The sequence below is a fragment of the Salvia splendens genome, unplaced genomic scaffold, assembly GCF_004379255.2.
Source record: "Salvia splendens isolate huo1 unplaced genomic scaffold, SspV2 ctg207, whole genome shotgun sequence".
Taxonomy (NCBI): Eukaryota; Viridiplantae; Streptophyta; class Magnoliopsida; order Lamiales; family Lamiaceae; genus Salvia; species Salvia splendens.
In genome coordinates, this window is record NW_024598845.1 from 34,016 (window position 1) to 46,266 (window position 12,251).

Here is a 12,251-nt window from a genome sequence, read left to right on the forward strand (position 1 = left end):
TTTGTTGATTCCCGACGATGGGATTGTACGAGACGCTGACCCAAGCGTTGAACAGAGTTATCGTGTCCTTGTGGCTGTATGGATGACGGCCTATATCCTCCTCCTCCTCGGCCGCCTCCTCCTCTTCCTTCACGGCGTCGAATGCGCGACCCCCGGAGCTTCCACCGCCTCGTCCTCCTTCCGGATTGGGTTCATCCGGAAAATCCTCCCTAATTTGGGATAATCCCTGCGATTGCCCATACCTCGGGGCGGATGGACGAAAGTATGCATCCACATCAAAATAGGGTGGTTGGTACGCCGCCGGCGTCGACGAGCCTTGGGTGCCCGACGTCGACGAACCGGTACTGGCAGCACCCAAGACATTGTACATGCCCCCCAATCGCCAAACGTGTTCAAGTCATATCCGCCGGAGCCGCCCTCGTTTCCGTCGCCAGATATTTTGAGATGAAAATTGGAGAGGTGATATGAAAATTGGAGAGGAAAGAGAGATGATTTGAGAAGAATAGATGTGTGTTTATGTGTATAATGAGGATGGAAGAGGAGTATTTATAGAGTAAAAAAGAAAAAATAAATAAATAATAAAAAATACCGTTGAATGGCAAAAAACGGTAACATTTATAAAATTTTTTAATTAAAATCGATTTTTTTTAAAAAAAATTGATTTATTGCGTCAGCGTGACGACGCCCACTCGCGGGCAGGCGAGTGGGCGTCACGCCTAGCGCCAGTGCGCGCCACGTGGCGCTGGCGCGTGGCGAGCTGTCCCGCCAACCGTCCCTCCGAGACGAGACACCCGCCGAGACGAGACCGAGATGTATCCCTACAACGCCGTCTTGCTGCCGTCTCGTCTCTCCGAGACGAGATAGAGACTTCAACGAGACGCATTGCAGATGCCCTAGTAAGCCCCATTTCCCGGTGACAAATGTAATTTGGATTTACATTCTTTTCTTTTTGAATTTAGAAGATAACAGAGTTCCACGTCATCATCCCAGATTTTAGCAGTTGAGTGGCCATACTCCACCATTCCCTCCAATCTCCCAACTGATCTCTCTCTCTCTACACACACACACTTCAGACAGAAGATGGCAGTGACATCCACGGCGGGGATGGTGGCTGGATGCGGCGGCGGAGGAATACTTGTCCGATGCCCGGGCTGCATCTGTTCGCGCTCTCTGCCTTGCTTGGCTTCATCTCGGATTCCCGGACCCAACTTATCGATTTATCACACCCAATTTCCACTCAAAACACACCTCAAACTGTACCGGAGCCCTAAATTGGCCCGAGCTGCCGATTCAACGCAGTCTTCTTCCATTGCCACTGCTAATACTGACAAGACAGTAATCCCCGATTCTGAATTCACGCTCGCCAAAGTAGCAGTTTCTTCTCTTCCCTTTTACAGTTTTGTGCTTCTGAACTGGAGTGTTTTCTATTTTGCTTTAATCTGCTATTGCTACAAGCGTGTGTTAAACGATTCCAATTTTTTATTTACTTTCAAATAAGGTGGAGAACATCGTGATTGAACTGTGAGTGATCGTGTTATGTTATGTAGTTGGCTGCCTGCATCGATTGGAGAAGCATAGTGTTTCTGTATTTGTTGTTTTAACTCGCTGTTGATAGACTAGTCAATTGTCAAGTCTAGATGCTTGTTATTTTGCGAAGAATGTTAATCATTTTGTGGAATTCAAAGGAGTTAGATTACATTTCTTCACAATTACTAAAATTTTACTATTATGTCCAGGTCTCTTTCGGTGTTGTTGGATTAGGACTTGGCGTTGGGCTTCTCTCGTGAGTATACTCGTTCTTTTATCCAGTAAAAATTGAATCATTGTCAGGTGAAAGAATATGAATCTTACGTATAAACAATCAGTATTCTTGTGCCTGCTTACTAGATTACGTAAAAATAAAGAACATGTAGACTGGATTAGGAGTTCTTGACTTTGGGAGCTTAGTAAGTCTTTTAAAGCTCGCATGATGGTTACCTTGACGGAAACCATGATTTACCTATGTTTTGGAAGCTGCCCCTCTTGCAAAAGCAAATTCTGCGACACTCGGCAAGTGTTGATGAGCCCTTCTTTGATTTACCAACATTTTCCCAAAGTGAAATTTGACTGGGGCAAGTACTGCAGCCAAACAAGCAAGCAGCAAGTATATGTGTGACTGTCTCGGTGCTAAATATTGAACAAGGATTCCATGCTTCTTTATGTGCATCGAATTGTCCAAATGATTAAGTATGAGAAAGTGGATCTTAAGTTTGTTCCTCTTTCTTACCTCAACTGAGCATTGCCAAATTTTGACTTCTCTTCCTATAGGTATGGCTTTGGGGCTTACTTCAATATCCTCCCAGGGTCTGAATGGTCGGCGCTGATGCTGACCTATGGCTTTCCTCTAGCAATCATTGGCATGGCTCTCAAGGTTCTTTATTATCTCCTTTATTCACATTATACATACAACTTCAAATATTAATCTTTTACTGTTTAATTTTATGTGCTTTAATCCATGCTATATACATCTCGTCACTTTCACATAGCATGCTATTATTCCATGAGGAATTGGCTAGAAGACTTAGCTTGCCTGCTGACCACAAGTAGTACTTAATTTATTTATTATGTATCCATCCCCAACTTACGATTGATATTGTTGTCTAGTATGCAGAACTTAAGTCTGTGCTCAGAACTTATTCGTTTTTATGTATCCACCCCTAACTTATGATATCTTCATCTTGATATTGGTGTCTAGTATGCAGAACTTAAGCCTGTACCCTGCTTGACTTATTCAGATGCTCTAGCAATGAGAGAAAAATGTTCAACTCCGATTCTCAATCAGGTAGTTTTTACGTATAATTTCTTCTTTATCATCTATACAAATCTCGTTCTGTGCATGATAATGTTTCCATTTATGATGCTAACTTCGCTTCTGATATCCACGTTTGCTTATGTCATAACCTTCATAACGGAACCCTGTGCCCTTTGTCTTCCATCAAGTTTGATGTGCTTCCTTGTTGTCTGCTGACAGCCAAGTTGTTTTGTGTATCGCAATACGTTATACTCTCTCCTTCCTGAAAAGTATGAACTATTTCCTTATTAGTCCGTCCTTGAAAAGTGTGAACTTTCAATTTTTGGAATAATCAAACAACACATTACCTCTACACATCATTTTATTTACAACTTATACCATTACACTACACTACTGATGATGTGGAGCCAACTCTCCACCAACACTACTTACACTACCATTTATCTGTCTCTCTTACTTTACCAATTATACGTTAAAACCTGTGCCGAACCAAATGTTCATATTTTTCAGGGACGGAGGGAACCAAATGTTCATACTTTTCACGGAGGGAGTACATTTCTAATTTTAAATTGCTTACTTTTGTTGGAGGGTAGTATTGATGTCAAGTGTTATTTGCTTAATTGATGCACTAAAGTGGTGAAGTCTCATACTGTCTTCATAGGTACTGAAAAATATTATGAATGCTTACCATAAAGATGCCTGATGAGCACTATTCCTTGCATCTATTAAAATGTAGATGCAAGTAGATTATTATCATATAATCCATATGATAAAAATTACTGCATGTATGGGCATGGATGTGAGTATGCAAGGAGCCATTTGTGCTATGATTTCCCATCACCTCCTTATATGCTAGTTCTCAAAACGGACATTGATGTGTGCGGTTCCTTTTTTTTTCAAATGGAAGTCTGGGTGGTTTAAGAAAACAGCTTCAAGTCTCATTTTAAACTTTTGGTCATGGACGGCAATAAAACTTTGATAAGACGTTTCTCCTCCAACCAATACGTCGGGGGTTCGAGTCACCACGGTCATGGGGGTAAATGTGGAACCATTATTGATGCTCTTGTAAAGATTTTCACCTAACTCTAATGGGTGATGACTTGAAAATTGGAATCATTAGGATGAGCTTTGTGTTTGTGTTATGATAATTATATTCCTTCTTGATGGATTTTTGTATTCAAAATCATGTTTTGCACATCAGGCTCCCATAATTTTGTCTTTGCTAGAGATGCTCAGATGCATAAGCCTCTAGTTTCCACTGACTAGAAATTACATCTCATTTTATATGTTAGGTCAGAAATGATGTTACAAGATACCGTTATGGGGATGAGCAGCATCTGGATGAAGCATTAAAGCGAATTTTCCAATACGGCCAGGTAGCTAACACATATTCCTTGCTTTCTTCATGTCAATCTTCCTATGTCACTGCAGACAAATAACTTTACAGTAGTCATTTTCTAATGAAAGATTGTGTTTCATAACAAAATGATTTGAATGGGTTTAGGACTACAAGAATTGAAGATTTAATGTTTTCAACAAAACAATTTGTATAAAAAGGTAGATCATGATTGTGACCTTTTAACTTGGAGTAGACCAAAGCACATTGGATGCATAAACATTTTTATTGCTGCTGAAGTTAGATTAGTTATTGTATCTCGATCTGCCATCATAAACTTGCTATTTGATGTTGGCGGAAGGATTTAGGAGTTTGAGGCTCAAAAACTGAATCAGAATTGCACTATAACCCTTTTGGTTTTTCCTTTGATGAAATCATACAAAAATCTTGCAGTTCCTATTAGAGTTTAGCATTCAACTATGAAAGTTGCTGTGTGCAAAGACTACAGTTTTGCTTAACCTAAATATGGTTACTGTTCTGCTATTGTTGCAGGGTGGAGGTATTCCTCGAAGGAGTGCTCCAATTTTACAAAGTATCCGGGAAGAAGTATGGTCCTCAAACTTGGTTGTTTTAAGTCGGTTCTTTCACTATTTGATAGTATTTCACACTGAACTTACCATCTTGATTCCTCCTTTTGTTTCTAAAGAGTATTCCCCTTATAAATGCTCTATAACGTCACTATGGAAGGACATCTATTCTATTGATATACCAATGTGATGAGTTGCCTCAGATGCTCTGGTGATTTTATGAATTATTCTTATGTTTAGGTTACTGAAGATGGGAAATATTCATTGGTGTTAGTATTTGAGGCCAAAGCACTGGAGTTATCCGACTTTGAAAAAAGAAAGGTGATATCTTATTTTCTTCCATCTACTCAAGTATTTCATCATATTAGGTGCAAGGCTAAATACTCCCTGTTCATTTTAAAAAACAAAAAAATGTAGGCAAAAATTGCTTCCTTCTTTGGGCCAGGGATCACTGCTGAAATTAGTAAGTTCTGTACATTATTTGCTTCACATTGTCAAAATTTTAATACGAAGAAAATAGACAAAAGGCTAATAACCACTGGTTTCTAAATGCAGTCGAAAGTGGGAACGGTTCATACGAGGTCAAACTAATTTCCAACACAACATTGTAAGCAGGCAGCCTACAAGCTCTTGTTGGCAATTCAATAGAATATACCATTCAGGGGTTGGGTTATTCTACATTTTTGCTACCCTGTTGTATATCACAAGCTATTTCTGTTGTATAACCTATAGTGGAAGCAACAAGTGGATTATCTCTGGTCCCATATCCCTCTCTTTTACAGAAATTGCTTAAATCACATTTGGAACTCAAATAATTATTATAAATCAGATATACATGTGTGGCAAACACTGCAAACAAGTCAATATATTGCACAAGATGCATCATGGGAGAAGACTACAATACAAAAATAATTTTAAAAACCTCCAATTTGTATTCACATATAATGCAAACGCCCAACAGATATATTAGTGTATGGTATAAATGTACATTGACTGGTAAAGGTAATCAAAGAATGTTGGTTGACTGCATATATTGTCTTGAATATGAAAAAAGGAGACGATGTTCTAAACAAGTACCTACTACACTGCTGTAGTTATGAGAAACCAATGCCCACAACGTTAGCATGTTATGAGTTACTGTATGTACTCCCTCCGTCCCACTGAAGATGACGCATTTTCCTTTTTGGTTTGTCCCAGCCAAGATGACGCATTATATTCCCACTCTCTTACTTTACTCTCTCCACTTAACACACAAAAATAAAGCTGCATAAAACCCCGTGTTGCCCAAGGAAGGGGTCATCTTCCTTGGGGCGGAGGGAGTAGGAGATTCCGGTCAGGATGCCAAAATCAGAGAATGACGAGGACCTGGTGCTGTTACTCTCCCCTGCAATAGAGAGCATTAGTGAGGTCAAAACTGGACAGAAATCTGTTTCAAGTACATTCAAGGTGGAAGCTTTATTGGGATTTTGTAAATATTATTGTGCAGGTTTTTTCTAATTTAGGCCGAAAATACAATAATGGCTGCCTAATTGGGAACCTTTTTAATTTGCAAAACAGTTAAAAAATTGTGTTTCAGGTTTTAGGTACGCGGCTTTAGAGTTTAGGGAATCTTTATTGTATTTTGGCCCAAAAGTATAAATATTCTTTTGCTGAGAGGAAAACAGAACTACAAACTATATTTTACAGACCACTCTTCCTTGTTAAACCTCGAGCGAGGACTCCTAACAAAATCAAATACTAAAGATAAAAAAAAAACTAAAGACTACTATCAAAATAAACTACTGGAGATAAACATGACTCCAAGACTCCAACAAGAAACCAAAGAACAAAACATAAGATTCCGAACACCTCTTGTGAGGCGAGGGCAATGCTACTACAAAATATATTTTCCAGACCACTCTTCCCTGTCAGACCTCAGGGAGTAAATATGACTCCCAACAAAATCAAATACTACTAAAATTATGAAAACTAAAGACTCCTATCAAAACAAACTAATAGAGATAAGCATGCCTCCCAAGACTCCAACTAAAACACAAAGAACTAAAGAAAAGACTACAAACAAGTCGACTTTATCCTCTTCAACTCCCGATAGCTGCTGTCACATCAATGATGATCCTTATCACCCTCACACCTCAGTTGTGATTATTTCAAAATGCCAACTAGAGTAATTGGAGAATACCCCCCCCCCAAAAAAAAATCCCATATTTGTACAATTAGTAAAAACACAAAAAAACAAATGTGCATGCGAACAGTGGAGCCCTGTTTTATCTCTTCTGCACATAACCAAAGTACCAAATCATAATTTTGTTAAGATGTTGCCCTAATTTATCAGTCATAACAGCCACAGCTGCGTAACTCCTATAACTTTCATACTAATTTCTATGATTGCATATTCTCCCCAGGCATCCTTAAGATTCACAAGTGTCAGAATTCATCTTGTGTATAAGTTTTCCTATAGTGTTTTGTGGTGCTGACAATAATTTTAAAAATGAAACTAGGAAAAACCCACAAAACTTGAATGAGAAGATAGTTTACCTTGTAGTAATATTCTTCTCAATTTCTTTTTTTTCTTCAGCACTGAGAGCAAACCATTTTTCATTTAAGGTAAGAGTATCCCCTTTCCCAACATCTAGCAGTAGGAGATTATAGTTAGCCATGCTCAACAGCAAATAATACAATAAAACATTTGCCGTGTTAATTACCTTGATGCAGTACATCAGATTCATCAGCGCATTTCAATTTCCAATACATATGACCACTGCAGTCCGTGAAGATGGGCTCTACTCTTATAACATCAGCTGTCTGATCAACTGTAGATGGCATCAAAAGGTTAGACGAGTTTTTGTGCCCGCATAGATTTAATCAACTGTGTTATCAATGAAGCTACAATTGTAATTTATTATGCCAGAATCATACTTTGCTGACAAGTTGGAGAGGTTATGCGATAAAGCAAAGCAAATCTAGTAAAAGTATTAGTTACAAGTTACAACACAGTACTAAAGTGGTTTTGACTCCCACTCAGCATTAACATTTATAGAAAGGCAAAAGATTGATTAATGTTTTAGATGCCAAGTAATGTGCAGGCTGAAAAATCAAGGTTGAGGATACAAGCAATAGGAGACCAAACTTTCTGGAGAGCTATTATGTTAAAACTTTCTAGAGGGCTATTATGTTAAGAAAATTCTCATGCAGCAGCATTTCAAAGTGCTCGCATGCATGAAATTGACGTGTAATTTTCAGGACTAATCGTCACAATAATGAAATAGAATTAGTTATTTCAAGAAAAATTGTGGGTGTGGGTACCAACATCCATCAGGTATGTGTACCCGCTGCTGGTATTCAGGGCATCCGATGAGAGTAGGGGAAATCTCGATTTTTCGGGTGTAGGTACCTGTGGATTTTTTGTAATTTAGGGCAAAAATAATATATAGATTTCTGAAAGGGGAATATTTTTTTGACTTATAAATATGGGAATAAAACGCATTTGGCAATGCGTATTTACTTCTAGTGAGACGCATTCTTGAAATGCGTATTCCAGATACGCCGTATTCCAAATACGCATTCAAGGATGTATTTTCGGGTGCAGGTACCTGCTGCTTTTTGTAATTTAGGGCGAAAATAAAATATAGATTTGAGAAAGGGGAATATTTTTTACTTATAAATATGGAAAAAAATGCATTTGGAAAATGTGTATTTACTTCTAGTGAGACGCATTCTTGAAATGCGTATTCCAAATACGCCTTATTCCGTATACGCATTCAAGGAACGCATAATTAGTGCCCCCTCAGCTGAAATGCCTCTTCTAGCCTCATGGGTTTTAGAAGTCATCATGAGTGTTCATGTCATCATCCCACCCATTTCAAGTCATGGAGTATTTTAGTAAGTAGGATTTATAATTAAATTATTACATGGAAATTTTACAATGGAAAAAAAATCTAAGTTGTTACATGAATACTTAATTTATAAATTTTGGTTTTTATATTTTATTTTTGACATTCTAAAAATGTTTATGTTAACAAGATAAATTTATAAAAACATTCTTAATATTTTATTATAATATAAAGATAATTTAGTTATGTATATTATAATGAGAAATTAGTTGTATCAAATCTATTTAAACATATGATACTTCATCTAATTTTAATATCTATTTATTTATTCATTATTATGATACAACATGTGACATCTACCTTGGGATAGAAGCAGGAATGTGTAGTGGCGAGGGGAACTTTACATATGAATGAATTTTAAGAATTTGAGAAGGGGCAGTTAATAGAGATATCAGATAGAGATGCAGTAGACTGGATATAGATGTTATGTTTATCTTCTGTAATGTTTGTCTTCTGATATTTAATTGATTAGGTTAAACTATGTTGGGTTATATGGGTCTAGGCTTTATTAAGGTTTGTTAGTTTTTTATTTATAAGGCTATGTTTCCCACGTTGCATTGATCAAAAATATAATTTTAGGGATCAGCCTCTTTGCTAATGGCATACGATTAGAGATTTTTCTATTCTATCTTTTGTTTTTTTGGTTCTTTTCCAGCGCCAATCACATGCACTCTATCACTCACTAGCTCTCTACATATATAGGGGGTTAGTTCCATAGTGAAAATTACATTTATGTAAGAATGGGAGAACACCACCCGGAGCATATAATGATATAAAATCACCACCTTCGCTGTGATATTAGCTGCATTACAAAAAAATGGAATTTTCATCTATGGGATTCGATCCCCGAGTGATTCATTTGTCGTAGATCTCCATATGTTCTCAATTTAAATAGGGATTCTCTTTTGAATCTCTTCACACACACACACACAGACATGGACACGACACGTGTTTAACAATAAACAACAGTATAATATTACAGAACTTACTTTTCAAAAGCATTGTCTCTGATTCAAGCAGCTTTCCATGAGCTTGCTCTGCAGCAGATCTATTAAGAGAAACAATTGCTTCCTGCTCCCCATCCCTAGCATCAATAGCTTTGGCAGTGTCCTCTTTTATTTTCTGCTTCAAAGTCTTTATCTATTAATTGTAAAGTATGAGAAGAGGAAGAAATCTGACATAAGTCTAGTTTTAAACTGGTGTGTGTTACTGATGAGAATGTTTAATTACCTTGCCTCTTGCTTCAAAAACCTTAAGTTTAGCTTCCTTTGCCTTCTGGTCAAATTGTGTTTTTTGGTGTTCTATCCAATTTCTTAGCTTTCTGTGCAAAAGGAGTAGAAGAAAATACATCTAGGTGAGAAATAAAAAGGTAGTGGCATGTATAACTGAAAACAGAGAGATCCTTACTTCGTGCCAAGAACATGAATGCATAGCAGATTTACGACCCTAAAGCATTTCTGAAGCATTTAAAGCATCATAGTCAACAGCCTTCTCTAAATAACTCATCCCCAACACTTTAAGAACACGTTCAGATTCAGCCAAGCATTTCTTCAGCACACTGAACAAAAGTGCTCGGACGCTTTGGAAATCTATACACGAAAAGGAAAAGCATTTATTCCAGCAGAATAGATTCTGACTTGTCAATTGTTACTAAATCAAGGGTCATACTTCTCTCCCTCTTCTTTAATTATTGATAGCAGGTGTACATGAAACTGGACAACCGGACATGATCTTCCTCGCTTTGCAGTTCGCCCATGAAATATATCTGAAGGACACATAATGCTTCCCATCTTTCAATTTTAGGATCTGTTGCTCAATAGAGGAAGCAAACCATAGAGATAAGTAGATCCATAACGATAAAGATACTGGTGTACTATATAATACCAGAGATGCTAATTGGAAATAGTGATTACTAACGAGAAAACAATTCAAACAGAAGAACAACTAATCATGAAACACTAGATGATTTCAAAGCAATATGAAAAAGTAAACCAGAAATCACTATCTTACATGAATACAATAGCTGCAAGCACTGAGAATATTGGGTTAATATGTTAAAATGAATGTTTATGAATATCTAGATAAGGACAGCAACCTAAAAAGATTGAAAATGGGAGATGCAGCGCATTTGTAATAAGTAAATCCATATGCATGATAACAGCTTGCTTTCAAATAACCATCGGTAGCTATTAATTACTAGTATATGAGTAGAGTCACTAGCCTCTCCAAAAACATAACAGAATTCTAGAAACTCCAAAGCATTGCCAACATCTCTGCAGGTACATCAATTCCAGCCACACTGGTCAAGTCTGTTCCCACTGGCAGCACAATTTCTATAGGAATAGTCTGGCTGGTTTCAGTCAGTTTAGAATGTTTCATTCTCTTTGAAGAGGTATTATCATCTGCATTCAACCTTTCCTTCCCTTTCTTTCTAGCAGATAATACATCCTGTTAATTTTAGAAGCACGACATTAGATAAAAAAAAATAATGCACCAGATCACAAAATCAACAACTGTTATCTTTAAGGTGCCTACATTTTCCAGAGACCCATTCATGGAATTACCAACCTTTCCATTATCTGAACCCTCAGCAGTTAGCATCTCGTTGACGGAAGCGAATCCAGTCGCTTTTGCTGCACCGGTGGGTTGATGGCCCCTTCTCTTCCTGAATGGCACGGTTGTTAACAGTAAAACACCAGACGATCACGGATAAATAAGTCAGAAACTCACATGCACACACTGCAATTGCAAACGCCCCTGCATTTCGGGCACTTCCATTCCTCCAAACTAGCTACTTCCTCCACCTTTTCCTTGTACCTGGATCCAAGACTTCAATTCACTTGCCACTTCGAGTACCGAAAACAAGAGCTAATCCTAGTAAACAGAAAGCGTTTATAACCTGTTCCATAGGCATCTGCTACATATCTTTACTAAACACGGTTTCTTCTTCATGCGATTCTTGCATGCTGCTACTGGAACCCTGGATTTTTGACGACACTGCAGCATTGAGTTTACATGCGAGAAAAAGAAACGAAAACCAGTTTGGCTATATGAAGAATTAATAAAGTGAAATCAGCCCTCGGGAAAATTCTGCATCGCAGCTTAAATGAAATCAGGAATTGTAGGTATGAGAAGGACTTACCTGATGGCAGTGTACCCCGTCACACTAACTTGGCTACGGACAGCCGGTTTTCCGGTTGATTTCTCTCTGCCGACGGAGACGCCACGGACTACCTAGGGATGCTTCAACCGCCATTTCCGTCTAGTAATTCTGAACACCAATAACGGAATATTACTTAATTCGGTTTTCCTTCTTCTAAAATCTGAACTTGCCGGCGCTGAGGGTGGAGGATTTTTGATGGTTTTGAAATGAGCAGCGGCAACAGTTTTAAATACTAATATTCGGCAGAATTGGGAAATTTTGCCCTAGAATCTTTGGAGGGTGGAGTCATCTGCATTAAATTTTTTTCCGATTCCATTTCCCGCCTTCAATAGAAATGGCTGTCTTCTATCTTAGCTCAGTTTTGTGTGTAGGAATGATCTGTAAACACTAAACAGAGCAGCACAGTAATAATCTCCTCACACGAATTTATTAGTAATTCAAAATTAACTAAACAACAAAAATAGTACTCTATATTGACTTCATT

General features: G+C 37.9%; 3 protein-coding genes across 6 annotated transcripts; 1 reads left to right on the forward strand and 2 right to left on the reverse strand.

Annotated features, from left to right (window-relative positions):
• The first annotated feature begins 988 nt into the window (after window positions 1-988).
• On the forward strand, window positions 989-5,466 carry LOC121789318 (thylakoid membrane protein slr0575-like). The gene is made up of 9 exons (XM_042187800.1): window positions 989-1,368; window positions 1,737-1,783; window positions 2,308-2,410; window positions 2,735-2,821; window positions 4,084-4,167; window positions 4,680-4,733; window positions 4,955-5,035; window positions 5,132-5,177; window positions 5,270-5,466. The coding sequence occupies exons 1-9, from the start codon at window positions 1,081-1,083 to the stop codon at window positions 5,323-5,325; spliced, it is 846 nt and encodes a 281-aa protein (XP_042043734.1). The 5' UTR covers window positions 989-1,080; the 3' UTR covers window positions 5,326-5,466.
• On the reverse strand, window positions 4,086-10,151 carry LOC121789319. Of its 4 annotated transcripts, none has more exons than XR_006048020.1 (7): window positions 10,012-10,151; window positions 9,835-9,925; window positions 9,594-9,744; window positions 7,417-7,524; window positions 7,250-7,343; window positions 5,792-6,098; window positions 4,086-4,216 (listed from the first exon to the last, which is right to left on the reverse strand). XR_006048020.1 is itself a non-coding variant. In XM_042187801.1 (6 exons), the coding sequence occupies exons 1-6, from the start codon at window positions 10,068-10,070 to the stop codon at window positions 6,089-6,091; spliced, it is 513 nt and encodes a 170-aa protein (XP_042043735.1). In that variant the 5' UTR covers window positions 10,071-10,151; the 3' UTR covers window positions 5,627-6,088. The 4 variants fall into 4 exon arrangements, 2 of the variants coding, with proteins under 2 accessions (XP_042043735.1, XP_042043736.1); XR_006048021.1 differs by having other exon boundaries at window positions 4,212-4,230; XM_042187801.1 differs by lacking the exon at window positions 4,086-4,216 and having other exon boundaries at window positions 5,627-6,098.
• A 697-nt stretch (window positions 10,152-10,848) lies between these two features.
• Window positions 10,849-11,763, reverse strand: LOC121789320 (C-module-binding factor A-like). The gene is made up of 5 exons (XM_042187803.1): window positions 11,747-11,763; window positions 11,504-11,601; window positions 11,335-11,421; window positions 11,140-11,269; window positions 10,849-11,052 (listed from the first exon to the last, which is right to left on the reverse strand). The coding sequence occupies exons 2-5, from the start codon at window positions 11,554-11,556 to the stop codon at window positions 10,849-10,851; spliced, it is 474 nt and encodes a 157-aa protein (XP_042043737.1). The 5' UTR covers window positions 11,557-11,601; window positions 11,747-11,763.
• Between the last annotated feature and the right edge of the window lie 488 nt (window positions 11,764-12,251).

Bases quoted from the DNA above. Each gene is read 5' to 3' on its own strand.
- LOC121789318 (XM_042187800.1), top strand. From the start codon at position 1,081: ATGGCAGTGACATCCACGGCGGGGATGGTGGCTGGATGCGGCGGCGGA. The intron at 2,822-4,083 runs GTAGTTTTTACG...TTTATATGTTAG, and splicing joins CAACTCCGATTCTCAATCAG to GTCAGAAATGATGTTACAAG. The intron at 5,178-5,269 runs GTAAGTTCTGTA...TTCTAAATGCAG, and splicing joins AGGGATCACTGCTGAAATTA to TCGAAAGTGGGAACGGTTCA.
- LOC121789319 (XM_042187801.1), bottom strand. From the start codon at position 10,070: ATGCTTCAGAAATGCTTTAGGGTCGTAAATCTGCTATGCATTCATGTT. The intron at 9,926-10,011 runs GTAAGGATCTCT...CCTTTTGCACAG, and splicing joins ATTCATGTTCTTGGCACGAA to AAAGCTAAGAAATTGGATAG. The intron at 7,525-9,593 runs GTAAGTTCTGTA...TGCCATCTACAG, and splicing joins AGAGACAATGCTTTTGAAAA to TTGATCAGACAGCTGATGTT.
- LOC121789320 (XM_042187803.1), bottom strand. From the start codon at position 11,556: ATGAAGAAGAAACCGTGTTTAGTAAAGATATGTAGCAGATGCCTATGG. The intron at 11,422-11,503 runs GTTATAAACGCT...TCTTGGATCCAG, and splicing joins AGCAGATGCCTATGGAACAG to GTACAAGGAAAAGGTGGAGG. The intron at 11,270-11,334 runs GTGAGTTTCTGA...CGTGCCATTCAG, and splicing joins TGCAATTGCAGTGTGTGCAT to GAAGAGAAGGGGCCATCAAC.